The 26,941-nt window shown below is 47.8% G+C and overlaps 11 protein-coding genes across 11 annotated transcripts; 5 read left to right on the top strand and 6 right to left on the bottom strand.

Moving 5' to 3' along the window:
- Window positions 1-195: 195 nt before the first annotated feature.
- On the bottom strand, window positions 196-1,101 carry N7487_004938 (uncharacterized protein; the record flags this gene model as incomplete). Its single annotated transcript, XM_056872685.1, has 2 exons — window positions 196-416; window positions 495-1,101. 2 exons carry the CDS (start codon window positions 1,099-1,101, stop codon window positions 196-198), a joined length of 828 nt encoding a protein of 275 aa, XP_056730405.1.
- Window positions 1,102-1,514: 413 nt separating this feature from the next.
- On the bottom strand, window positions 1,515-2,545 carry N7487_004937 (uncharacterized protein; the record flags this gene model as incomplete). The annotated part of the gene is made up of 2 exons (XM_056872684.1): window positions 1,515-1,763; window positions 1,820-2,545. The coding sequence occupies 2 exons, from the start codon at window positions 2,543-2,545 to the stop codon at window positions 1,515-1,517; spliced, it is 975 nt and encodes a 324-aa protein (XP_056730404.1).
- Window positions 2,546-4,555: 2,010 nt separating this feature from the next.
- On the bottom strand, window positions 4,556-5,371 carry midA (putative cell wall protein; the record flags this gene model as incomplete). Its single annotated transcript, XM_056872683.1, has 1 exon — window positions 4,556-5,371. One exon carries the CDS (start codon window positions 5,369-5,371, stop codon window positions 4,556-4,558), a length of 816 nt encoding a protein of 271 aa, XP_056730403.1.
- Window positions 5,372-7,488: 2,117 nt separating this feature from the next.
- N7487_004935 (uncharacterized protein) lies at window positions 7,489-8,113 on the top strand (the record flags this gene model as incomplete). The annotated part of the gene is made up of 2 exons (XM_056872682.1): window positions 7,489-7,607; window positions 7,672-8,113. The coding sequence occupies 2 exons, from the start codon at window positions 7,489-7,491 to the stop codon at window positions 8,111-8,113; spliced, it is 561 nt and encodes a 186-aa protein (XP_056730402.1).
- A 749-nt stretch (window positions 8,114-8,862) lies between these two features.
- On the bottom strand, window positions 8,863-9,295 carry N7487_004934 (uncharacterized protein; the record flags this gene model as incomplete). Its single annotated transcript, XM_056872681.1, has 4 exons — window positions 8,863-8,945; window positions 9,000-9,114; window positions 9,177-9,194; window positions 9,263-9,295. The coding sequence occupies 4 exons, from the start codon at window positions 9,293-9,295 to the stop codon at window positions 8,863-8,865; spliced, it is 249 nt and encodes an 82-aa protein (XP_056730401.1).
- Window positions 9,296-9,649: 354 nt separating this feature from the next.
- On the top strand, window positions 9,650-11,640 carry N7487_004933 (Zn(II)2Cys6 transcription factor; the record flags this gene model as incomplete). The annotated part of the gene is made up of 4 exons (XM_056872680.1): window positions 9,650-10,214; window positions 10,267-10,780; window positions 10,831-10,992; window positions 11,037-11,640. Coding segments are annotated over 4 exons (1,845 nt in total), but the record flags the coding sequence as incomplete, so codon positions are not given.
- Window positions 11,641-12,753: 1,113 nt separating this feature from the next.
- On the bottom strand, window positions 12,754-15,277 carry N7487_004932 (PDPK1 family serine/threonine-protein kinase; the record flags this gene model as incomplete). Its single annotated transcript, XM_056872679.1, has 2 exons — window positions 12,754-13,104; window positions 13,160-15,277. The coding sequence occupies 2 exons, from the start codon at window positions 15,275-15,277 to the stop codon at window positions 12,754-12,756; spliced, it is 2,469 nt and encodes an 822-aa protein (XP_056730399.1).
- A 638-nt stretch (window positions 15,278-15,915) lies between these two features.
- N7487_004931 (uncharacterized protein) lies at window positions 15,916-16,725 on the top strand (the record flags this gene model as incomplete). The annotated part of the gene is made up of 2 exons (XM_056872678.1): window positions 15,916-16,390; window positions 16,451-16,725. The coding sequence occupies 2 exons, from the start codon at window positions 15,916-15,918 to the stop codon at window positions 16,723-16,725; spliced, it is 750 nt and encodes a 249-aa protein (XP_056730398.1).
- Window positions 16,726-18,263: 1,538 nt separating this feature from the next.
- N7487_004930 (protoporphyrinogen/coproporphyrinogen oxidase) lies at window positions 18,264-20,138 on the bottom strand (the record flags this gene model as incomplete). The annotated part of the gene is made up of 5 exons (XM_056872677.1): window positions 18,264-19,268; window positions 19,331-19,681; window positions 19,741-19,821; window positions 19,931-20,000; window positions 20,056-20,138. The coding sequence occupies 5 exons, from the start codon at window positions 20,136-20,138 to the stop codon at window positions 18,264-18,266; spliced, it is 1,590 nt and encodes a 529-aa protein (XP_056730397.1).
- A 2,498-nt stretch (window positions 20,139-22,636) lies between these two features.
- Window positions 22,637-24,011, top strand: glfB (uncharacterized protein; the record flags this gene model as incomplete). Its single annotated transcript, XM_056872676.1, has 4 exons — window positions 22,637-22,764; window positions 22,821-22,888; window positions 22,947-23,578; window positions 23,643-24,011. 4 exons carry the CDS (start codon window positions 22,637-22,639, stop codon window positions 24,009-24,011), a joined length of 1,197 nt encoding a protein of 398 aa, XP_056730396.1.
- Window positions 24,012-25,084: 1,073 nt separating this feature from the next.
- N7487_004928 (uncharacterized protein) lies at window positions 25,085-26,182 on the top strand (the record flags this gene model as incomplete). The annotated part of the gene is made up of 1 exon (XM_056872675.1): window positions 25,085-26,182. One exon carries the CDS (start codon window positions 25,085-25,087, stop codon window positions 26,180-26,182), a length of 1,098 nt encoding a protein of 365 aa, XP_056730395.1.
- Window positions 26,183-26,941: the final 759 nt, after the last annotated feature.

The following is a 26,941-nucleotide window of genomic DNA, read 5'->3' as shown; positions in this document are numbered from 1 at the left end:
TATCACTCATACACCGTCCGTCTCTGTATTGTACATATGCGCAACCCGTGTCCATATACCCTTATTTACTTGATGTATATATCCGGATTCCCATCTCGCGCAACCCAAATGGAATCAAAAACGCCAACCCTATGCAATGCCTCGCAAAAAAACAGAAGAAAAAAAACCAACACCCAACCTGTGGGCCTAGCCTGCTCACGACATATCCATATCCTGAGACTGAGACTCACACTGATTCACCGAAGGCTCTGGCAGTCCCATGAATATATCATCATACTCATCATCACTGAAGAGCATATCAGGCCCATTAGACCGTAAATCTCCAACCCTGGCAGGAACTCCACTATGCGTCTCCCTAAGAGCCATCTCCATAGCCTCCTCCTGAGATATAAACTCATCAAGCAGATCGGCATCATCTACCAAACCCCAAAGTTAGCAATGCACACACATATCCATAACCTATCCCAAAGGAATTTGGAAAAAAACCAACATACCAGGAAGCATATCATCCTCATCCCCCTCAAACCCTCCAACAACCCCTTCCCCGTCCCGTGCCATACTCTCCTCCCACCGCCTCCGATCAGCAAGATGCTCCATCCGCATCATCTGCTCACCGCGCGCCTCAAATCGTCCATCATCACGCTCATGACGTACGCGATTAAGAAACATCTTACGCGTTTTCGAGCGCGCTAGACCCACCGCACCCTGGAGCGGGTTCGCGATCGTGGAAGCGTAGCGCGCTTCGTATTTTGGCTTTTGGCGGGTTGGTGAGGAGGGCGAGGCGGGTGTTTGTGGCTGGATGAAGAAGGGATTTGAGGAGGTTGGGGTTGTTGATGCCGAGGCGGACGCGTTGAATTGCATCGGGATCGGGGAATGGTGGTTGTTTGTGTGTCGGGCGATTGGTTCGGTTTGAATGTTGAAGATTGGTGGCGGGTGACTGAATGGATTTGGTGCCGTGCTTTGCGACGCGCTTTGTATGCTACGCGTTGGGGACATGTTCCATAGGGGTGGAGTCGTGGTGTGTTTGCTCAGTGGGGAGGGACGTGTTGGGGAGTAGTGGGTTTTGCGGAAAGGAGTTTGGGGGGATTGTGTTGCGAACATTGTGAGTGTGTGGATGGGTTAGGTTATGGAGTTGATAGAGTTGGGTTTGGCGTATCCGTGGTTCGGATGCGGAAGTCGGTTGCGTCAGTCTTGGGGTTGGGGTTGGGGTTTGGGGCTTAGTTTGGTGATTTCCAAGGTTCTTTCAGGGCTATGATGTATATGTGTATGTTGTATTAAGAGTGAATAAGGTAGTTCTTACTCTGTAGATGTCTGATGGAGAGATAACGTCCCTGATGAGACAGTCGCGCTAATTTAGCGCGTTCTACCCCCTTGCATTGTAAGTGGTACGGAGTACTGGTAGTATAGTATCATGGTCTTATCTAGATACATACTGATATTCCGATATTCAATTGTAACATCACTAAGTGCACTTTCCAATTTGCCTATCCTAAACAGTCCATCCAATATAATATCTACAGTAATGCAAAGATTCCAGCTAGTACCGCAATTCCAGCAGAAAACCCGCTTGCCCTAATAGCCACTGCAGTATTTTCACTCCCATTTTCGTCATCACTGGGATCATCTTCAGTAACAACTTTCAAACATGTCAACTGAGAAGCGGTTTGGTTGACAAGACTGATGTTGTCCTTCCTAGCGAACACAGTGAGAACTGGTGTAATCTTATAGGCCTCGTCAAGGAGAGCCTGTGCCGAGTAGTCTTTCTACGGAGTATACATTAACAAATGCGTATGCTAGACATGAATGAATGTCCACTTACCAGAGTAGTGGCACTCGCAATCTCCACCAACTGATCAGACTTGGGCTGAATAGGCCAACAGCCTGAGGAATTCTTAACCGCATTGAGACCATCGAGCGACTTAACGGTGAAATTCCCAAGGCTGCTACCTTTACCTGCAAACCCATTGCACTCATCGAGAGAAGTCTTCTTCAATTCTTGGTCAAGCGTCGTGCAGACATCCCCATCAGTCTCTTTGGCTAATTTCGTTGCCTTCTCCGTAAGTTTTTCGATGCATATCTTGTCAATGACATCGGAACAGGTACCGCTCGCAGCGCGGACATCAGTTCCATTGGAATTGCCCTCTAGTTCTGACCCGTTGAATTTCTTGGACGGGGCATTGTGAAAGACGACAACACACCCGGACAAGTCCTTGGTCTCTATGTCCGAGGGTGTACCAAGGTAGTAGAATGACTTGAAAGGGCGTGTGGCCTTGTCATTGTCTTTCCCAGCTAGTGCAGCAGACACATTTACACCTTTTATGAGAGAGAACCCCTCAAGGGGCGGGGGAACGTCGGGTATGCGGGATAGTCCGATCCCAAGGAAGGTGTTGCCTCCCACTGTGCAGCGGTCATTGGAACCTTCTTTGGGACATGAGACCTCGTTGCAGCCTACAAGGCTGGAGGAGAGTTCACCATCCTCTGCTAGGGTGGAGGAAATGAATAGAGAAAGGGCAAGGGCGAGTGTGGATGGTTTGAGTTGGATCATTGTTTTTGTTGTATAAAAGTGAGCTGGATATGATTTTACATTAGGGAACCAGTATGGTGTTAGAGAAACTTCTGCATCCCACACCAGTTATGGGGGCTTCATTATATGCCTTCTTCATATCAACTTGTAATTTATGCCCTTCCAAGCGAACATAAGTTCACATTTCAGTTAGGCACCTCGGTGACATCATTTGTGGTGGTTTACTTTATACATGCTTGGCTGATTGGGGGCGTTTCTTCTTAGGGGCTCCAACTTATAATTTGTTCGCTTGGCTAGTTGGGGGCGATGATTATAAGAGGCCATCTCATATTGCGGTTTTGGCAAATTACTTGGCAGCTGAGGCGCTGGTCTCTTGGCGCTCTCTCTAGGCCCCCAATAAACTTTGGAAGCACCTCATGACAGGGCTGATTGCGGGAGAGAAGTTGTACAGTGTATAAACTCCATAGGGGTCGAATCATGCTATCTACAGAATGGGCCTGGATGATCCGGATACACGTTCATATGATGTAGATAGTCGATGACCACACTAAATAGGAAGCCCCCACTGATTTTGGCTCTTAATCCAAGCCCTTCCGTAGTTGATGGGACTAATGAGCTAGATGTAAATTGCCTCTAATTGGTAGTGATCCTCCTGATACGTCAATGGGATCTGGTTCCGTCCATACTAAAGAGGCTGCCTTCTGTGACATGGGTGCTAAGGTCCTCTACGCATTCTACATTAAGTGTCGACATGCAGACTGCTTTGACTTCGACCTCCATACAGTTCTCATCAATACAGCGATATATGCTGTTACTGGTGATACTAGTAACCATGTAAACGTTTGTGATTGGTGCCCAGTCAACACAAATAGACTCAATCTGCACTTGTTGTGAGGCTAATTATGATGGCATACACCCATCTCCCCTTTCCATCTCAATGGCATCTTCTGGTTTCTCTCTAATAATATCTGATCTGTATAGTATTATAGGCCTCTATCATACAAGTCCCTTGGAAGTATTCAGTCACTTGAAGTCTGACTCTAGTCAGATAATCAAGTATTAGTTTGTACCAGGATCTAATCCACTAAATCATGTCAGCCATGGGACACCCAAATGAACTGCACTCCGTGGTATAAGTATGGGAACTCGCCGTTGGTAATTCATGATGTAATGTGAACTTATAGCTTAAGCGAAGCGAAAGAATATACAAGAGAAAGTGACATAGCTCTTAGTGGATGAAGTATATTCGATATTCCCTAGACCATTTTATAAACCTATATATTATTGTGAAATGAGCCCGGTGCAGGCCTAGAACAAAGCCATATCATCTAAAAGATCTATGCAAAATCTATGCCAAGAATCAAATTGATTAAAAACACTATACATTTCCATCTCTAAGGGCTGGAATATACCACGTGTGGATACGGATCGAGATCGGATGTCGATCTTAGTCTAGGTCGATGGATGTATCATAGTTTGCTAGGATATAACGTTTGGACACGGTGGATTGTTTTGCTGATTGGATTCATTTGCCTTGAATTACATACATACAGATCAGAACAGATCAAAGATAAAAGGTACCTTTGCAGCACGCATCTATCAACACTATACAATCTGTGACGTCTGATGCTGCAAAAGGTAAAAGAATAGAATATTGGTCAAGGCACAATGGAGTTCGCCACAGGGGAACACGAAGCGCTTAGATACGGGGAATCAAAGATAGATAACAGGTATAACAGGGAGGTAGTGCCGCAATTTTTGTCAGTCGCGCAGGGATCGAGAGTCGCGATCACGAAAAAAGAAAAGGAATGTGGTGGTTGCCGAAGGGAAAAAAACGCTCAAATGAATGCACAGGTATTCAATCTATAATGAACGGAGAGGGTGTGAAAACGCCCGAAATGAGAAAAAGCAATTTTGCAACCGAAGAAAAACGCAACCGTGAGCTCGCATACCCTGTCCATAGCGCCCGAGAAAAGCATGAAGATCGTACAAGATTTACACTTCGACGAGTGTCGAGTCAACGCAGTACGCTTAGAAGTTCGATGCCGCGTTGACAGGACCAGGGTTGTGATACTGGTCTAGTGTGTTCTTGAAGGGGGTGTTGCCAGATGGGCTGGGGGCCTTCTCGCGGGGACCGGAGCCCACAGCAGTGCCGCCCATCAGATCGTCCTCATCGCCGTATTGCTCGTTGCGCTTCTTCTGAATTCTCCAGAAAACCAAGCCCAGAGCACCGATAATGATGGCACCGCCGACACCCACCACGACACCGATGATGATCTTCTTGTCCGAAGAAGACACACCGCTAGAGCCGGAGCTCTTGTCGCCGTTAAGAGAAGGGGAGCTAGTTCCGGCAACGGGGGTGGAGGTGGTGGTAATCACGTTGGCGATGGTGGATCCATCGCTGGTCGCGTATGAGGTGATGGTCTTCGTGACTGGGGCCTGGGTCGTGGTGGTGCTCTGGGACGAAGTGGTGCTATCGCTACCGGCACTTGTTGCGGAGGTGGGCTCAGTGTTGGAAGTGGTTGCAGCGACAGTGGGCTCCGAAGTAGAAGAGGGCTCTGCTGAGGTGGTAGGCTCGGTGGTAGAATCGGTGGTGGTAGGTTCGGTGGTGGAAGAAGTCGAGGTGGTAGTAGGCTCGGATGTAGTAGTTGGTTCCGTAGAAGTCTCTTCAGAGGTTGTGGAGGAGGATGATGAAGTCGTCGATGTGGTTTCAGGCGCTTCGGAAGTAGAGGACGAGGTGGTCTGAGATGTGACATCCGATACGATGTTGGAGACACCAGCACTCTGGGCTGCGACCGCAGTCAACAGCAGAGCCTGGATGAAGAGCGATAGACTGGATAGACGCATGGTTGGGATAACGAACGTTGAGTACAATAATAACGAAAGAATTTGACCCGAAGTCAAGAGATGTGATAAAGAAGAGTAAGCAAGGAAAATGAAAAAGGAGTCAAAGCGAAATGGCGAACCTTGGGCAGTGTTGTTTGTCCCGAACTTTGGAAGGCACTAGTCCTAATTAGGACCCACTAGTCTCAGATTATATCCACGCGCCGAAGCATCTGCAGCTCTGATTGGCTGGTGGTTCAATAGAAAACACGTTATGACTGGGTCGCCTGGGCGTTTGACCCAATTGGGCTTACAAGTGTTTTATTTTAGATTTAAGTTTGAGGTTTTTTAAATGTTGTAAATGATTAAATTGAATAGAATGGGAGAGACGGAGTAGGATGGGACGCCTTATGCAGAATACAGCCAGTTAATGTGTGAGTTAATGGCCTACATACCTATATAACCCTGGGGATAAAGAGAGAGGGAAAACTCTGAACATGTGGGCTGAACATGTGTGACGACGTACCCCTCGCTTCTGGCTCCATATTTAGCACATCTCCCATGATCTGCCTCTGATCTTCTATGTTATTGGCATGGGTATAAAGCCGCCGTATGACATCTTGCATAAATACTACCCAGCTGTTACCACAAGTCGCCTAATGAATGGTTGACATCTTCCTACAAAATATCTGGTCTGCTGGGATTTCTGTGTTTTGTCATGTAGCACTAATCCTTCGGGTACCTGGACGCCCCCCTTTTGACTCCTAGTTTCATAAAAAAGCCGACACAGCCGAAGTTGACCTAAAATTTGGATTCCTTCCACCCTAGCCCCAATTGGTCCATGTGGCGTGCCGCTGACAGCCTGCATTTCGGGGCTCCCGGCTCTTCTGGATCCTTGGGGTCTGCTTATGTTGTACCTGTTGTTCAGGTCGAGAAGACTTTTGGGAAGACTTTGAGAAGATTCGATATAGATATCTCCTCGATACCTTTCTCCTTTAATCTTTCCCTTCGCTGTTTATTTTATAGGAATAAAATTGCACCTCTCCTGGAAACTATCCTAGCATATGAGCGGCTTTGTTCTGATCCCCACTCTGACAGGCATTAATGGACCGGTCAATCTCAACGCTATGCATCTACTGCATAGATGTGAGGGGAATGTACAGAGTATAGTAAAATAAGTTTAATGAAGTATTAAGCATTACCATTTAAGACTACTGATACCTACGAGATGAATCCTTCCCTTATTTCACGGAGCAACCGGAGCAATCTACCTCGCTTCCCTGATATCCGTCATATCCGCCCAGGTCTTGTCCACACTCTATGTAGCTCTAATGTTAATAGTACAATAGAGTATGACTTTAACTATGTATTGAGTTAGTGAGATAATGATTCGGCATTTGGCAAGGGCACTTGGAAATCTCGAGATTGTTCGGATATCTAATATTACCTCTGCGAGAGTAGAAAAGCCACCGCCAATTCGTTATAGCTGGGACCTATCAAACATTTCAGATGCAAGGCAGTTCCTTCTGTTGGGATATAAAGAGCAGGCGCGGCCGATAAGAAGCTGTCTAATGTTTCTATTTTGAAATATCGACAACAAAGGGGTTAACACAATGGAAGCAGAGCATCTACTTCTAGAATATCTCTTGTAGAACTGTATAAATAGAGAGTTGAGCAGAGACCTTATATTTGGATCTTGCTTTGTGACCAAAACAAGTGGAAGCTTTGATTCCTCGTAGAAGACGATAGAGGGTAGATCTTCCATAAGAGCCATTCAATGAGGTATGAAATAAGGGATTTTGTTTGTTTTAAGGCCAATGGCTTCTTTATTTCATTTTCCCGGGAATAGAGTATCATGTCCTTTGTTCTTCCATTTTGCTTCTCAACAGCTCTGAGAATAAATATATTGATCCTCCTGTTCAGCATTTCAACTTAACTTCAGCAACCTTGCATGCAACTTTCATGCTACTAAGTTCCATTCAATATATCTACAGCATATTCAGCGTTTCTCATTTAGCATCCAGCGTCTCCAGCATATTCAAAATTTGACATATGCGATTTGAGTCTATTCCACACCCAGTTTACCCGATTAACCCCTCGACGACCAAGTTCCACCACCTCAAGCCTTACAAAAAGAAAACATGGCCGAAACATGCCCTTCTCCCGAAGTCACCACAACCTCGCTTCCTGCCCTCGAGGTTCAATGTGAAAAGAAGTTCAAGTACTACGATGTCTCAAAATTTACACATATTGTCGTCCAGTAAGTACCATTCCAAATGATGTGCATTCAACCCAAGTTTATAACGAATACTAACGTGAACTAGTCTGTCTGATACAGCAATCAGGAATCTCAAGAACATCGCGAATTCCAATGCTGATCCCTCCTATGAATTCGACAACGAGGATTATTTGGATATCATTGGAAAGATGCTCTCCATGACGTTCTTCGGCAACGAAAACCAACTGGAATGGCTAGACACCGAGCGCGTGGGTAGACGTAGGTTTGTTGCTTTCACCAACATCAAAAAGAAAGAGAAGGGGGCTCAGAGTCAGAGCCCAAGTAACGGAAAGTTGCAGGTGGCCGAGGTCATGTTCCTGCGGACCAGTCCCCGGGATACACAAAAGATCTTTTGGAGGCCCGCCAGGGCAACGGTCCTCCAACGTACTCAGATTAGAGTGTATGATTTGGTTGAGATGGTCCGGGTGCGAGTTATGAGAACCCGATCGAATGTGGTTCCTCGGAGGAAGGATTCAGCTTCGCCATGATCGGTTTGCTTTGGTATTGGGGAGTCAGGTTAGACTAGTAAAGATGGTTCGAAATGATAGAGCTAATACCAATTGTACTCTTTTTTGTTCGTTACTCTGCGGGTTAATGATCTGCATTGTGGTTCTTGTCCTGCAGCAATGTAAAGTTAGAGGGGTCCCAACAATTCAGAGGAAATTGATATCAAATGCGAAATGGTAGATCAATATTTGCAACTGCAGTATCTGCCCGCGTGCTATTTTATGACATTTCAAAACTTGAGCTAGATACTTTCAAGCTGAGGATGTTTTTTGGAAGCATCACATTGCGCATTTGGGTCACTCAGTAAATTCTCTGTGGACATTTACCTATGTGGGAGGTACTTTTCTACCTGAATAGGTTGACTTAATAGACAGAGAACTTCCAGGGATTACCCCCTGTTTTCTTCTCTGCTTTGAGAACAATATCGAAATTCAATATATATGCCCCAGTTATTGAATCCCAGCCTGACTGTATATACTCCGTATAAACAGCTGGGAATAGTAGAAAGGGCAAGTCAATGATTCAAATCAAGTTCACTCTCCGGATGAAACAAGGGATGCATTCCAGGGAGTGTGATAGTGCATCCCACTGTATACCCAGTGCCGACATAAGCGCCAAAATGATGATAAGAAGCAATAGTTCAGAATTGCGAAAGGGGGAAAAAGCATATACTATGTGTCATATTCAATGTGGGTATCATCAGTTTCCTTATCAAACAAGCGCCAGGGTATTAAAATTTGTTCCGTGTGTTTCCCTTCATCTGGTCCTTCAGCTCTTCCTTGAAATGGCTAAGGAATTTCCTGTACTCGAAATCTAACCAGAACAGGTCAGACACAATATTACAACAAATATTGGTATGAAGCATACCTTGTCCCTCGAGTTTGGTGCCTCCCTGCTCCTCCGGAGGCACCCCGTACCTAATATGTTGAACTTTCTGGTGAACTCGGCCCACCATACGATGGAAGATCGGACTTCGAAGGAGCTGTGTAGATAATGTTAGGATGCAAGCGCAGGCACAAACATATCATTGTTGAAGCAACGTACTCGAACAGTGAGCCAGACCTGAGAAGGAACAATGTTAGTGAAGCTCGGAGTGGCAAACGGCGAACGGCAATCGCAAAAGCACTGACCTCCATACTTCGGAGCAAGAGATGCAAAACCATCTTGCAGTTCTTCTAATAGTCGACCATGGGATTCCAAGTGCTGATATGGAAATGCAAGTCGAGTGTTAAAGAAGAAACCTGGACAAACCTGGGGGTCTCGATCATTGGAAGACTTTATTAGTCATCCTCCCCGCGGCCCCGCGAGCGAAGCTTTCCTGAATCATCCCGAGAACGAGGAGCATGTCGGGTTTACAACTTGGTTATATAAGATTTCTCGACGGGGTCACTTATTAAACGACTAGAGATGGTCGTGTGGCTTTGTCAACATCCTGCCTCCGAATCCTGACCATAACCGATGATGGCGAGTGGCGCTGAACAAACTTCACAAGTGGCTCAGTTATTCGCTATCCAGTTAAGAAACTACGTTTCTCTCACAACGCCCAGAGAATGACCAAAGGTTGTTATACCTGCCGACGACGTCGCATCATATGCGACAATGGCCAACCCACCTGTCGGAAGTGTCGAGATGCGGGGAAAGAATGTTTGGGGTACCAGAAACCGCTTGTTTGGGTGAAGGGTGGAGTGGCTAGTCGAGGAAAGATGATGGGCCGCAGCTTTGATGATGTGGAAGTACCACCTAGCAAGCCAAAGCGCCAGCCGGCTACCGGGACGTATGATTCGACTCCGGCGAGCAGCGGATTCAACTTTTTCTCTATCGCTGAATCCTCATCCGATGCCGAATCGCACAGCTCTGGGAATCAACCTAGCCCGGAAACGGATGGATGGGTTTTCGAAGAGAATTCAACACTGGGGGTAGAAACTGCGCAGTTGGGGGTTAATTCAACCGAGGAGCAGGACACCGCAGTTGTTCATGTTCCTCGAAGTACTTATCCTGCCGGCTATACTCCAACCCCATGGGGACTGGTAGATCCACTACTCAAAGATCTCAGCCAGTTCTCAAGGTACTACATACATCACTGTGAGACTTCCCGAATGCATTATCTGTGGCTCCGCTGACAATTACTTGCTAGACAATCAATATATGGTTAATGACTTCGCCCTTTACTCCCAACACAAAAATCCGTTCCGAGATCTTACCGCTCTAGTCAATCATTCACCTGTTCTTGCTAGCAGCATCGCTGCTCTTGGGGCTCTTCATTTCTCCCTGGTATCGGAATCTGACTCATCTGTCGAACCATGGTCATCGGGCAATTTCTCGATGTCACCAGAGGAGATTGCAGATATTGTGGCGCCGGCAAGTTCTCGAAAACCCACTTCGCAGGCATACCATCATTTCTTGGGGTACAAACAGCGCGCCCTTCGCCAATTGTCTATGGATCTCCATGACCCGACGATGCAACATGACGGCAGGACCTTAGCTGCCATCGTCTTGCTTGCCTTCTTAGACATATTTGAGTCCGGCAGTGGGGCCTGGAGTTACCATATTGAGGGCGCGAAGAAGCTTCTCAAAAACCGACCTGAAAATGGTCCGGGACAAGGAATTCTCGACGACCTGGACGCTTTTGCCCTTGATGGGTGTTTAATGTACGAGTCTGTTCTCTGCTTACAACGAAAAGTTCTAGCTGACCATATAGAATGGAAATCATGGGATCAACCCTAGCTCGCCCAGGCGCACTATCGAAGCCCTTCTACTCCTCATCCATGGGCCCAGAGATCCTCAAACGTCTCGAAGAAAATTCCTGGGTCGGATGTCCCGCCTATCTCCTAGAAGTCATTTTCTTCATCCACGCCCTCTGGTACCCAGACTCCGAAGTCGCCGCTATAACACCCCAACCAACAGCTCTGCCAACCCCAATCCAACCCGGCCAGCCCCTGACCCTAGACTCATTTGCAAGCCTGCTCCAGGGAATCCGCAACTTCGACCCGATAGCCTGGAGCCAAGAAATGCAAAACGTCTTCTTCGTCCCGAACTTAACGTACCGTCTCGCACTCGCAACCTCCTACCAAGACGCCGTTTACCTCTACACAAGTCGTGTCCTCTCACGCGCCAGGGAAGGCTTCTCACCCCCTGGACAGACGTCGGTCTCCCGCTCGATCACCGACTCATCGCCACGAACCTCATAACGCAAATCTGCCTCATACCCAATTCAGACCCCCATTTCAAATGCCTCATCTGGCCCACCTTCATCGCTGGGGTGGAATGTCGTCCTTCGCAGCGGGGTCTTATTCTTGAAAAACTCGCCTCGCTCTATGAGGCCCTGACGAGTGTTAATGTCCGCAATGCTGCATGGGTTCTGCGTCTCATGTGGCAGAAACAGGATCTCAAGCGCCGTGAGCGTCAGAATGTTTCCGATGAGCAGGGCTATGATAATAATGATTACGATCTTGAGTTTGACTGGATCGAGGAGCTGGATCATACGCGCCTCGATTGGTTGTTCATTTAATTTTGGGGGAAACAATAGAGATATATATGGATCTTCACCCTGGACGGGTATCTCGCCTTTTACGACTAATGTCTACTTGTATCTACCTACCTATATATATCTGTCAATTAGTATATTATCTAAGATCACTTTGCTTGGGATACGCAGTCTTTCATTATAAATTTCAAAATACCTAAGGATTGTAGGGAGACAGACGGTAGAATAATGATTTGTGAATAGGAAAATCGGGTATATCATTTCTGGGCCTAGGGCAGAAGAAGAGCAAGAAAAAAGAAAAAGGCGGCGAAAGTGTATACCAAGGTGAGAGGCAAGTGATGGAATTCCAAGAATGAAGTGAGTAGAAGAAACCAATGAAAATGAGGTTAGACCAAGACGCCACTGTAAGGAAGCAATGAAGTCGAGGAAGACAATAGACGCAATGAGAAAGATGATGATGCCAAAGTAAAGAAAGTAATCTTTTATCCGAATTTGTCCTAAAAGACATCAGGATGTATAAGAGAAAGAGGATGAAAAGGAGGACGCGGGCGTATAGGCCTTGATTTCATATTTTTCAAGGATAATGAACACGAGTCAACCTCAATAAATCCTGATGACTTACCAGGAAAAAGGGCCCCAGGAACAAAGAGATAAAAAAGAATCGAACGGAAAAAGTCTCGATGTTGTGATGCTTCAGGCCAAATCAGGGATATATAACAGCGGACGACATAGCAAACGACAAGAAGGAAATCGGTATTCTGAAATAGGCAGTCAGGCAATGAAAGAACAAAGTATGCGCTCCCTTCCAAATCTAAATGCAAGAAACATGTTTCCCCAAGAACACAAACAAACAGAAGAACACGCTTGTCACTGGAATATGCAAGAGGTAGGGTAACCGATATGCTGGGATTATATCCCATCTTTGTAAGAATGCTCGTGCATAGAAAAGAAATGAAAGAAGAGAGAGCTGGGGAGACGGGTGGACACGGTAGTCCGTATTCAAACGATGAGATGATGAGGTGCGATGTAAGGCAGTAGGTGGTATAGGAAAGTCGGCTTGATACCAACAACTCCAAAAGGCAATTTAGCACGGATGTATAGATGGATCTTGCGACCCGGAGTTCATATTCGATGTCACTAAAACACCGCAGCAAGACCATTCTTCGAATGACGTTTGCTGAATCGTTTCCTTCCTTTCGTTGACTCAGTGTCACCGGTCTGCTGTTTGACTAGGTGATTCCGACCCGATGATGGTGGGCCTCTATCATCTTTCTGCATGTCAGACGAGCGGTCTAGTGTGTTGGCGGGACTAGGGAAACCAGAGGAAAGGTCGCGGAATGCATCGTCGGAGAAGCCGGCGCTTGGTTGCTGTGATGCCATCTCTCGGGACCTGTCCAATGCGTCGAGCCATTCTTGTACTTGGACCGCTGTGGCGCCGATGTTGCTTGATGAGGGCTTGGGATCCTCGAAAACGTAATGTTTCTCCCTCTGTAGCGTTTCATTAGATGGGTCCCTTTGACTGATAAAAGGATGAACTACATACCGTGTCCACAATCCAGGATGAAATTCCTTTAGAATCCGTTGTACTTCTGTAGCTTGTCCCCGGAGCAAGCAGGGGAATCTCAAGCTTGATCTTCTTATCATCACCCCCTGACGCGGCCAGAATGACCCGCCCGGATGATGTGACCATCACCAACCGCTGTCGCTTCTTTGTGGCGCTTCCTGAGAAGAAACGAGAGAACTTCCTGGGTGCCTCGAATTCACCACTGCTGTTCTTGGACGTTGGGCTGTGTGAGGCAGCAGAAGACAGAACAACTAGATTACCCAATTTCAAAATCCGCTCGTTGGTTTTGCTTAGTACTGGCGACCATTCAATATCGAGCTGGCTCGGCGGGGGTAGCTCGGTTACCACCCGTGGAAGGTGGCGGGAACTGGCATTTGGTGCATTCATGGGGGCAGTGGAGACGACTGGAGGTGGACTCTCCCCATTTTTACTGTCATTGAGCTTGATGGGGTCGCGTGCAGGGGGTACATAGGCCTTCAAGCGGGGTGCCTTCTGTTGCCATAGATCTGAGCCCCATGTGATACCTTCAAAGAATTCATGATTTTTGATGTGTTCGATCTGGAGACGCCGAGTAGGCTCTAGAACGAGCAGACGTTCGACAAGATCACGCGCAACAGTCGGAAATCCAATCGGGAACTCGTAGTCGAGTGCCACAATTTTCTGGAAAGTCTGGTACTCGTTTCCGGCCTTGAACGGTGGACGACCGGCCAAAAGCTGGTAGATTATGCAACCAAAAGCCCAAAGATCACTAGCTTTGCATGCATTTTTGTCGGTCAGCAGCTCGGGGCTGACATACTCCGCAGTGCCGACAAAAGAGCTCGCCCGCTCTTCCTGTGTAAGCTCGGCCGAGTCAAGAGGAAGAATGCCGTTTGAACTGGGATCAACTCGTGGAGTCTTGAGAATCTTTGCTGTCCCGAAATCAGTGATCTTGACATGCATCCCGCTGTCAAGTAACACATTTTCTGGCTTCAGGTCTCGGTGGATAACGCCGCGCTTGTGCATATAGTCTATCGTATCAAGAATCTGGGCGCTGTAGAATCTTGTACACTCTTCGTCAAATGTGGTCATCCGTTTGAGAACACCGAGCAATTCTCCTCCTTTGCACAAGTCTAGCACAAAATATAGCGACTGCTCATCCTGGAAGGTGTAATATAGCCGGACAATACCCGGGTGGTCGGTCAGTCGATTGAGTGTATCCTTCTCAATGTTCACGTATTTAACTTTTCTCTCCTTGATGATGTGTCGTTTGTCAAGGATCTTAATCGCGTATTCCTTCAAAGTCTGTCGGTCCGTTGCAAAGACGACCGTACTGTAGGAGCCTTCACCGAGAGTATTCCCAAACGAAAAGTCTCGAACACCCTTTTTGATATAACGAGAGACGGTTTGGCCGTTGGCGTCGACCTCCTGTCTCACAGAGACCGCGGCGCCACGGTCTTGCCAATCCTCACTACTCGGCATTGGGCCGTTTTCTGCCATATAAGACGTTCGCGGCATCTGAGACGCGCCACCACTTCTTGCTTGTGCTCGAGACGATTGACGCATCACCGCCGGGCCGTTGCCCGGGATCTGCGCGGTCCGGTAGGATCGGTCGCTGTGGGAGTTGTCGCGCGCCAGAACACCGGCATGTAATGCCGACGATCCTCCTCGTGTGTCTAACCGCGCCTGAGACCCAGATTGGGATGAAGCACCGGAATCAGTTCGAATTCGATATGTGTTGTCACGGGGGAGTATCGATGTTGCTGAGCCATTCAAGTATACGGAGGAAAGGGGTCGGTTGGGATTCGGAGGTGTTGAGAGGGGTGGAGCCGAGTACGCCTGGTATGTGCCTGATTGCAATGGTGGTATCTCGGGGGAGGCTTGAGGGAATGAAGTCGGGCGATCATCTGTCATGGGGACTTCGATGGGTGCAGGAGGAAAGACAGAGGGGTGTTCGTCATGTGCGGGATTGTGTAGTGTTGATACCGAACCGTCCGGCCGTCCGAACGGGCTGGAGCCTGTTGACCCAGCGGTCGCATCCTCCGTTGGAAGAGGCGAATCGTCTGGATTGGCTATCCGAAGCCCTCCCAGAGTCTGGGACAGGCTGAGATCCCCGTTCATGGCGGAGATTTTGTTATTTGGCCGCGACCGGATATGTGCCGGAGGGGTTAAGGGGAGGGAAGGTCGAGAGGTCAACGAAAGAGAGGCTATCGGTAACGCAGCGAATGCATGGCCCGAGGAAGAGTTGGGGGAAAGAGAGAGGTATGTGTGTTGAGGGAGAGTCGACGTTGGAGAGAGGGGGGGGGAAGGATCAACAGGAGGCTCCGTAGAAATTGGGTCTAGTGTCGAGGGGCTGAGCCTTGACTTTGACTATTAATATTTCCCTCCAGGATTTTTCCTAGATAATTAGAGAGAGAGAGAGACTCAGAGAGTACGAAAAGGGATATATGTAGGTTATTTTAATCCTTTTGGGTGGTGAGATGCAATGGATATATCTGATTTGTCCAGTTTCTAGTGGACAGGATAGATTGCATAGATTTACACCATTTATATTGCACGGATTGACTGATTTTATGGCATTTATAACATGTATGGCATTTACTAATTTACTCTTTTATAGACACCAAGGATCAGTTCACATATCCTGGTCGAGGTTTCTTAAATTGTGAAGATACGCAACTTCCTCTAAGACACGATGTTTCTATATACGGGACCTCCAAGGCTCTCTGTGCAACTGACAATAATCCATCCCTGAAAACATGATCAGACGGCCCCCAACCATCATTGCCTTGGAGGAAAATGATATCGAATCTCACCTTCAGCGGATCTATATCCGTCATACTCTGACTGTCGAATTCGAGCAGTTGCACCTAGACGACGAGAGCTGTGATGAAATGACGGATCTGTCCCCCAGCTCTTGTGTCTCTTCCGAATCTGATGTGGACCTTGATACAATAGGCCTGAGTCAAGAAGGATCCCCGTGTTTTGAGCCTATTTCTCCAAAAGACAGGAGCTATGCTTTTACAGATCCAATTCCACACACTACCGTGACAAAGTCCTGCCTCAAATCCCCAATCCCAGCCCAACAGTCCTCGTTACAATTGACAATTTCCACTGGAATACACTCGCAAGCAGACCGGTCCGTTGACCCACCACGACTGAAGGTGAAATTTGCTCTTTCACCGCAGGAACTTGAACTCCATAGCGGCAAGGCCCCTCTTGAAGAAGAAACAGGTATGTCAAACTCCCAAAATCGAAACATCGGCTCTATCTAACAGTCCAATCCCCCGCCAGATCCAGATCGTCGCGGAGAAAACCACCGGCTAAGCCACACAGATGCTATATATACACCAATGTCTATTGACTCGCCAGCTTCGACGCCGCAGGTTTCATTCTTGTCGTGTGGTGTGTCGTCAAGTCCGGCCACCGCAAGTGTCCCACCCCGGGACCTAACCCTAGCGTCCACTATGTCTTACGAGGCAGTCTTGGCCGAGGGGGCAGTCTCGCCTGCTAGCGCGGCCAATAGCGTTAGCGAGGACCATGGCTCTCACAACAAAATCGTCATCTAGAAGCGATATCAGGACATCGCGGACGCTTGAAACTGGTGGCTTTATTCTAGCGGTTTGGCCTCTTCGAGTCCACCATGAGCTGTCCCAGTAGAGGGTATTTTTTATTTATTTATTGATACCAGTGACTTTTCAAAGGTATTGACCCAGTCGACTCTATTTTTGTATATTTATGGTATGATGTTTCTCGCCCCAAGACCCCATGATCGACGAACCGGGGAATGGAAGGCTGCAATAATATTTAATCCCCAATATGAGATACTGAATCAACCTCACGCATAAGTGTGTTCCAGACCAACATACCACAAGAAAGATTAAAAATAACCCCTCGAAGCATTGGTCCAGACTATAATGTCTCACGTTAAAATGCAGAAGAAGGGATCTAGAATGTCAGTAAACAATTCATATCTGAAACAACGATATCGGCAACCCAAATCTATCAATAGTTCAGTGGAGAAGAACCACAAACCTGGCTGCCTCCAGATCTGACGCGGCCCCGGCAGTGCCTTTTTGCCATTGACACATCTCACCGTGAGGATACTGGAATTCGCAGCCTACGTCACTCTGCATTGCTTACACGGCTTACGCAGTACTCGGACTTTTCTTTTTCTTTTTTTTCTTTTGCTTGCATTGCATACCGTTTAGACTGTACATGTTCGATCCTCAATAGGACTGGTTCACGTTTGACCGGCGTTCTCTGCGGATCCACTACGCCACCGCGTAGAATAACCTTGAATGTCTTGTTCCGGAAAATCTCCGTGTGTGATTAATAGCGCTGAGACGATGCTTGCCGGTAGATTGGATCATGTTGAATCCAGGGGTCTGCAATTCAGGGGGCGTTGGATGGACATGGCTCACAGAGAGAGGCTCTTGCGGTGTGTGTGGGTTAGTAAGTGTCTGGTTGGTGCCCAGGTGATCTGCGATGTGGCGAGTGTAACTCGAGGGGGCCGATGATATTGGTGGGGTGTCAAGGTTGGATGGGAAATGCCACAAAACTCTCCGTCTATATAGGGTGAGATCTGCTTGGTTTGAATATTTCCAAGGTTGTCCTTCGAATGTCTTGACTGGAGTTTTAGAATTTCTGGCGAGCAGCCCGAGGCGGCGATGTGGCAAGGGTCACGTAAAACAAATCACGTGCTTGTCCTCTATTTTCTGAGAAAGGCCAGTACAACATACATTTTACTTGGAAAAGGACGAGGTTCATCGGTCAACTGAATGAATTTAAAATGAAGAATCACACATATCAAGGCAGTCTAATAAAGTGTATCAAAAGCAAGTCCCGGCTCTCGGCTAATGGAAGAGGGAATAGGTAGATGATAAGGTGAAGAGGGTTGGATGGTGTTAAGTAACAAAATGAAACGCCAACAAAGATCGATTGTCTTCCAGATGCCGCTTCAAATGCTCTCACGTGTATAATTTTTCCATGACGGTATGAGCTCGTTTCAATTGCATCAAAAAAAAGGAGAGGAAAAAAAAGAGAACCCTTCACTTCAGACAAGAATGGTGGGATAAGTTAAAAAGAAATAAGGGGGAATTATCTACTACTTCTTGGCGAAAGCCTGGGCACCGTCGACTAAGCGACGCTCGGTGTTCTGGCGACCGTTGACAAAGTCGGGGTAGTTGAGGGTCAACTCAACGGCACCGTTGACAATGTTGTCAACAGCCTCGACACCGAGCATGAAGGAGTGGTCCTGGTTGCCGACCTCGTAGCGCCAGCTACCGAAGCGGCCACGGGACCAGATACCCTTCTCCTGGAGCTTAGGGAGAATCTGGGTGAGGGCACCCTCACGCTCCAGGGTGGGGGTGGGGTAACCGTGGTCGAAGCGGCGGTGGTAGGTGGAGACAATCTCATCACCGGGCTGGAGCATCTGGGTGTTGACGAGACCCTGGATAGACTCGGCAAGGAGGGTCTCGTTGTTGACGGGCTTCATGGAAGATTCGGAAACCTCCAACATGACGGACCAGTAGGGACCGTCCTGAGCCTCGGTGCTCTTAGGCTTGGAGCCGTCAGCGAGCTGAAGGGTGGGCAGCTTCTTGGAGGCCTCGGGCTGGTTGTGGGGGGAGTAGTTGGAGAAGATGGTGGCACGGTAGAATGGGCAGTCATTCTCGGGGAAGTACAGCCAGCACTTGTCGCCGATGCGGTCGGGGCGGGCACCACGGATACCAACACCGATAACGTGGGTGGAGGAGTAGAAGAGCTGCTTGGTGAGGGGCATGAGCTCAGTGTCGTTCATAGCCTCGGCGAGGTAGTCGACGGCCATGGTGGAGACCAGCTTTCCGTAACCAATGGTGGTGCCGTCGGCGAGGGTGACAGTCTTGTTGTAGGCGTTGACCTTCACGACCTTGTTGTTGGGGCCGTAGCGGGTGTTCTCCTTGGGGAGAGTGTTGGCAACGGCAATCCAGATACCACCAGTACCATCGCGGGCGGGGAAACGGAAGGTAGCGTTGGGACCCCAGTTACCAGCGGTCTTGTTGAGGATAACGTTGGTGGTCACGGCCTTGACGTTGGGGGCAGCGACACGCTCACCGAGCCAAGCGCATTGCATCTAAACATAATGAATCAGCATTGGTTCGATCACCCGGGGAACAAAAAACAAGTCAAACTTACCTTGGTGGTGGGAACAGCCCAGACCTTGTAGTTGTAGGGTCTCATGAAGAGGTCGGCAATACCAGTACCCATCATGCGGACGATCCACTCATCGAAATCCTTGGGCTTGGTGTTGGAGACGCGGGCCTCGAGAGCAGCATCAATCATGCCGTCAATACACTTCACCTGCTCCTCCTTGGGAAGCATGGAGATGTTGTTTTGGAAGGGGTAGGGAACCCATTGCTCCTGGCAGCGAACGTAGGAGATACGCTCGTGGGTGTACCAATCCTCCTCCTTAGGGAGGGCCTCGTTGATGCAGTCGTCGAAGTACTTGTAGTGGGAGAAGATAACGTGGCCGCCGACATCGTACAGCTGTGAACCAAGTTAGCGGTCTGGAGTGGGGACACAATTGAGACCAAGTCACAACTTACGAAACCTTCGGGGGTAACATCAGTGGAAGCCAGACCACCGGGGATCTCGTTTGAGTCGATAATCATCCATGAGGGGCCATTCTGTATACTCAATTAGCTTTTTTTAATCCGGGATACCCCTCCCCCTTTTTTTTTGTTTACATGTGCCCCTCTCCAACACAGTAAACATTCAGAGAAAGAAAAGACTTACAATCTGGTTCAAACGCTTGGCGGCACCCAAGCCAGTTGGGCCAGCACCAATGACGAGAACGTCAACAGAACTGCAAACCAATTGTTAGAGACGATGGATGTTTGAATAGATGAGTTAGTCCTTACATATCGGGGTGGGTCATTCTGCCTTGTAGGAGGTCCTGAAAGCTGGGGACTCGTTTGAATGTCTTGCGGGCGACGTTCAGCATAGAAGCACAGCTGCAGGAATCTGCAGAATATTGAGAGGGGGAATGGAGGGATAATAAAGGGCAAGGAAGCGGAGGAACCAAAGAAGAAGGGGAAGTGGGAGGACAACGTGACCAGCCAAGCTAAGGGTATCTAGACGCACCTGGTTCTGTGGGTTAAACGGATCCGGTGGAGACGACGTGCCTGTTTCAGCTTTACTGATTCGTATTGATATTGGTTTATTTTCTTTTTTTTTTTTTTTTTATTGCGCTTTAATTTTGGTTTTAATTTCCCTTTTTTGATTTAATTTCCTTTTTGTTCTCAAACTATCTAGAAACCAGGCCCTCCTATCACATTGACAAGCTCAATTGTAATCACAACAAAGTACTCAGGGGGAGGCAGTGCTTCAGAGCTCAATCTTAAGGGACTACTCCGTGGTTCTTTGTATGGACTTATGGAGTCAAAGAACGCGTAAGGCAATCTCATCTCATCACACCGTAATCCTAGTCAAAACCTAACATATCACATTCAAGTGCAAAGCCGTTATTGGTTTTGAGCTTATCATGATACCTCCAAAAGCAGGGACCTCGAGTGCATGAAATGTGCATTCATCTTTCGCATGCGGGTAAGTTGATATTAGAATTCCCTTGGCGGGTATTGGATAACATTCAGGGTCTCCCCCTCTGGAATGCCCGTTATCATATCAATCCCAATCTCGGAACATTATTCTAGAATAATTAAAAAAAACCTTGGAATAGAGGGAAAAAGGGGCGATATGGATAGGGGCAACCATTGAATCTCGATCCAATGTGGTCAGGCTAAAAACGCCACCGATGTAGGCATTGGCACATTGTTGGCTATGGTTAAGTTAGTACGCAATGGTGTTTCGGTAGTTTGTATGGACCTCCATCAAAGGTGATTTTGGCACAAATGAGGCTAATTCCTACCTGTCAGAGATGATGATTCAAGTTTCATCTACATCGACTTCCCCCAGGTATACCGTCGTTGTTGTACGATGTAAACCACTTGTGCATCGTACATACAGTGTACATGCGTATCACATGCATCAAATAGCCAATTTAATAGGATAGCCCCAAAGGGAAACACCGTGAATCCTGCCGGAGCAACATCCGCAGAGTTGATCGTCTCATCTGGCGGTCTCAAGGAAAGAACGGGGTTTACGAAACTTCAGTGCATTGGCATCTGGTTCCACTGATTGTCACTCCCAAGAGAGTAATACAGTGAGGATCTCTTCGCCCAAACAACCGATATTGCCATTGATCGGCCCCCTTAAGGGAAAAACTTCTCGAATAGCAAGAGAACACTACCAATTGTCTATTGCCTCTTGAAACACCAACTCCCGTTAACACCAAAAGCTTAGGGGTCTTTCCCACCCCACCACCACTGGTCCAAGCACATTGTACTTGTGGGGGGCTGGAAGGTCCCCTGATTGCGTCAGGCATAGCCTTCAGAGGGCGGATCGCCGCATTCTCCACCCGTAAGGGACCGGATGGACCAGAGGGTCACTGAACGCGGGTTCGGGTGGGCCTTGGCTACCAGCTGCTTGCGTAATGCCCTACTATTAATTTAGATCTGCGCTGTTTCAGTCTTCTATTTCAAACCAGTTGGCTTAGGACATTCCAATAACACGGATGCTTTCGTCACTATCAGATATACCTAGATACCTAGATAGATGGATATATGTATTAGGATTGAAATGTGGTTGAACCTAAGGATAAGAGTGTTGATTAGAGATGGTGGATCCATAACCAGGTTGATGTTATTGGTGAATTAAGGCAAAAGGGGAGACTTGTCGCCACGAGCAAACCCATGGACGTTTTGGCCAGAAGGCCTCTCAAATTAAAATTAAGAGCTAGTAAAGTACAGATGGTATTGGTTCTGGTATAACTGGTATATAAACGAAAATCACTACGTAAGGGAACGGACCAAATAATAGACCAGTATGCGAAGAGTACAGGTGGCCTTTAGTAAGAGATGTAATAAATGTAACAGTAATTCACATACTAAAATTTCCACATTCAATATTCAAACATACAGTCTCCCTCTCACTTTCTGTTTGCGGCGAGTGGATCTATTCTTTACATACTCCGTACTGCTGTTCCTGTTCCTCTGCTGTTTTGGTGTTTGGCCTCTGGTCTATTTTCATTTACCTTCAACTGCTTTTTCTTCTCTTAATTTCCCTTTCAAATCCCCCAAAAGTTGAAGTTAAATGTTTGGTGCCGAAAAAAAAAATTACTACTGAAGTACGTACCCCATTCCATCCCTTCAGCCTTCATCATCATTTCTTCATCCACGCTCGTTTCGATTTATCGCTATTCTCTTTTTGGCCCTGTCACACTCGTTAACCTCCGGAGCATTTTTAGTGATCATTTCCTTTTAATTTCGCCCTCCTTATCCACCTTTCTCCGTGGCTTCCTCCGCATTTAGTCAAGGAAGCCTGTCCCGGCCACGACCTTTTGAATTTAAGCGCTTTTTATCCGATCAATCTCAAACTTTTACAATGAGCGACGGCGAGAAAGTCCGCGCCTCTGGCGAGACTCCCCGGGAACAGTCTCTGCCTACTGTCAACCCCGCAGCGGAGAAGACAGAGCAGTCCGGCATTACATTCCACCCCGCGGTCTATGTGAGGTGAGCAAAATCAAAGGGAACCGACAGATCGGACAGATTGGCTGATATCTTGATAGTGCATGGATCACTTTGAGTTCCACTGTTATCCTGTTCAACAAGTACCTCCTCGACTATGCCAACTTCCGTAAGTCAGATTGGAGATACAACGCGAGGGAAACTGGTACTAACACATCCTTGGATAGGTTTCCCTATCATCCTCACAACATGGCACTTGTCCTTCGCTACCATCATGACCCAAATCCTCGCTCGCACCACTACTATCCTCGATGGCCGTAAGAAGGTCAAGATGACTGGCCGTGTCTACCTCCGCGCTATTGTCCCCATTGGTATAATGTTCAGTCTGAGCTTGATTTGCGGTAATATGACCTACCTCTACCTCAGCGTTGCCTTTATCCAAATGCTCAAGGCCACCACTCCCGTGGCTGTTCTTCTCGCAACCTGGGGTATGGGTATGGCTCCGGCCAACATGAAGGTTCTGGCCAATGTCTCCATCATTGTGATTGGTGTGGTCATTGCCTCCTTCGGTGAGATCAAGTTCAACATGGTCGGTTTCCTGTTCCAGATCGGTGGTATCGTCTTCGAGGCCACCCGTCTGGTCATGGTTCAAGGCCTGCTCAGTTCCGCAGACTTCAAGATGGACCCCATGGTCTCTCTGTACTACTTCGCTCCCATCTGTGCTGTCATGAACGGTGTCGTCGCTCTGTTCTTGGAATTCCCCCACGTCACCATGGACCATGTCTACTCAGTTGGTATCTGGCTCCTGGTTCTCAATGCCGTTGTGGCTTTCCTCCTCAACGTCTCGGTCGTTTTCCTGGTAAGTGATACTTCAGAATTCTGGATCTCAACCCCAATGATAACATTATTAACACACTATACAGATTGGCAAGACCTCTTCCTTGGTCATGACTCTGTGTGGTGTCCTGAAGGATATCCTGTTGGTCGCTGCTTCCATGTTCCTCTGGCAGACTCCCGTCACTGGCCTCCAGTTTTTCGGCTACTCCATTGCTCTGATGGGTCTCGTCTGGTACAAGCTTGGCGGCGACAAGATGCGCGAGTACACTTCCTCTGCCGGCCGTGCCTGGGCTGAGTATGGCAACAACCGCCCTGCGCAGCGCAAGTTTGTCGTCTTTGGTGCTGCCGCTCTTATGTTCTTCCTCTTTGTTGGCTCTATGGCTCCCAGTTACGCCAATGACTCTGTGGACCGTGTCAAGGGCTACCTTGGTGGCGCCACTGCTGGCAATGCTTAAATGCACCTGCCAGACCCTTAGCTTTTCGTCTCCTATAAATTGGAACACAGAAATTTCGGCCCTGTGTTCAATGCCACAGTAACCATTCTCTGATTCAGTGGGCCGGAATGAGAGCACGAGTGGATAAGTGCAATAATGTGGCGGCACCCGTTTCTTTCCGCCCTTCGGTAACACACAGAGACTGTCCCTCATCCTTTTGTCTTTATGGGCCCCTACGATGCAATGGAAAACGAGGGGCCTCTTTTTTTGGCTGTTTTATTACCAATCTTTTTTTTTTCCAGCCACATTTCTGTGATGTATACAGTGGCATGAAAATGTTGTTGCTGGCGGTGTACTTTTTTTTTTTCTACGACCATTGATTGATATTAGACTTGCACGAGCTCTGGTGTCGGTTTGCTTTGGACCTGTTCTTGTGGTCACCATGTTTTTCTTTTTTTCACCATTCGTGTCTCTATAGTATCCAAATAGACTTGAAACTGATATGACCTCATCTAATCCACGTGACCTGATCTTTCAACAAAATTTACACGTGATCTATGAATTTCACGTGATGTAATTCTCACGGGCCACGCCTCCGTCCACCTCATAGGCCAATTGTGGCTGGGCTGGACCCATCCAACTTGACTCCACCTGAGGTGTCTTGGCTGCATGAGCCAATGGTACCCGCTAATCGTCCATGTATCAATACCGTTACGGTCGATCGGATAGCCGCTTTTTGGTGGTATATTACCGTTTGACTTGGTACCTCCGCATTTCGCGCATCGATTCATCCACTTCTTCAGATCGTTCTTTCCTGTCTCACGCTCTTACCTTTCCTCTTACTTCGCTCTACTTTTGTTCCTTTTCCCCCATTTTTCTCATTTCTCTCCTCCCAAATCTTTCTCTTTTCTTTCAATCCCACCTTTCTCCCTCTTTCTATACATTCTTCTTATTCTTTTGCCGAGACATCTTCCACCTTTTACCTCTCGGTCTTACTTCTGTCTCTTCACAGGTGGTTAAAGCTTTGTGTCCTGCTCACCTAATCTAACAGAACAGTTCCCCCTGTCTTAAACCCAAGACAATTTCGAGCAACAATGTCCCCGATGGTTCTTAATCGTCTCTCGGACGGCCCGGCTACGGTCCTCTCTCCTCCCCGGGAACACGCCTTCGCTCAGTTCTCCTCCCAGCCCTCTTTCCTCGACTCCCAAGGGAGCTTCAACGCCAACACTGTCTTTGCCAACAATAGCTCTGCACAGTCTATTCCCTCGAGCTTTAATTTCTCGTCTGCCCCTGCGGCTCCCAAGCCCTCCCGCAAAAGGTCCCGTGATGAGGCCACTTTTGAAGAGGCTGTTGCTCCCAGCGCGCCTCTAGGACACCATGTGGCGCCAACACCCAAGGCTAAGCCCATCTATGGAGAAGGCATGGTTCTTTTGAACCCACAGACTGGCCTTGCAATCTCTGCCGAGAGCCAGACCGGTACATGGTACGAGCAAGAGTCTGAGGCGCAACAGGCAGCAGCAGCAGCTGTTTCCTCGCGGTCAAATGCGTTGCTTTCCGATGCTGCCGACGTAAGCCGCAAGTCCCAGCGCCTTGATAAATCCGCACCAGGTCTGGATGATATTGCGTTGTCCTCGATCCGCCAACGTCTAGACAACCCTAGCTCCAACGACCAGCATCGCACTCTCAATGCGGGCCCCGCCCCACCAGCGGAGCCTCTAGTAGATGATGCCACTCGTCTCCTAGGTATCGGCTGGCAGCGTGTCAACACGGACGGTGACATGGCCCCTGCTGTTCGTGGCTGGACCAAGTATATCAACAACCAATACTCGGCCCACCTGCACGACTCCCAAATGCTCATGAAAAGCCGCGCTCTGAACGCCTATCTTGTGGCTGCCACTCCAACTTCTGGACACTCGCCTGCCTTTTATCTCTTCAGCGAAGATCTCACTCAAGGCCAGCTCGTGGCCTCCTCCTGGGAAGCATGTCTCCAAAATCTTCGTAGCTCTCCCATCATATTTGAGGGCGTTGCTCCTCTCGGAGCTACCGACCGACCTAACGCACAACCCATCTCCTTCAACTCCATGGACACTGGCGTACCACTTCTTCAGCAAGCCCTGTCCAGCAACCCTCAAGCATCGAGCCTCGAGGAACTGAGCGGAGGCGCGGAAATGGGAATGGAGATCGATTCGTAACTTCCTCCAAATCCCCGTTCAATTCCCCTTCAATCCCGCTCGATCCGACAACATCGATCGATCCGACCCGCCATGATGACTCGACGTCCAACCAATCCGCGCGATCGACCTCGGACCTTTTTCCGACTGTTCTATTATCTTTTTCATCTTCTTTTTCCAATCTTTCTTTTTACTATTGCTTATTTAGTTATGAGACTCACGTGTCTGACTGACCCAGTCTGGGCCAATTCAGTTCTCGCCCAGTGGAGGGTTTGATGGGTTTTGGGTGGCTTGGTTTGCTTTCATTTATGGGAAATGGCCGGCGTCGTAATCTGGGAGTTCTTCAAGTATTCGCCACATGCTTTTGACGACGTTATTTATCTACAACTATCTATCTCATTAAATCAAAAAGTTTTAAAATCCTTCTTGGGTTTCTGGTAATGTAGCTTGACTAAGCTTTGAAGACATCCATGGATGTTGTCTCGTTTGAGAAAAAGCAGCCAAAAAAGGCAAGTTTCTTTCAAGTAGCAATACGTTAGCAGCAAATCCATATTTGTTAAAGTATAGAATGCAACACAATGTTAACTGGATATGTAGGAGATTTATCTTTTTTTAGAGGGGCCTATTCACATATAATATTTTCCCATTCCATTTTAATACAAAGGCCCTTTTTCTCTTACGAACCGAGGGTTTCCAGAAATCCTAGAAAGGCTTAGTATCTTATAAGCTTTCCTCATCTCGAGAAATCAAGTCGTCAATATGCAGTAAGCATTCTTATCT

This window comes from Penicillium crustosum (genome assembly GCF_028827405.1).
Source record: "Penicillium crustosum strain IBT 35664 chromosome Unknown utg000002l_segment0_segment0, whole genome shotgun sequence".
Taxonomy (NCBI): Eukaryota; Fungi; Ascomycota; class Eurotiomycetes; order Eurotiales; family Aspergillaceae; genus Penicillium; species Penicillium crustosum.
Note: the sequence above shows the minus strand (reverse complement) of the source record. Positions and strands in the feature narration are given on the sequence as shown.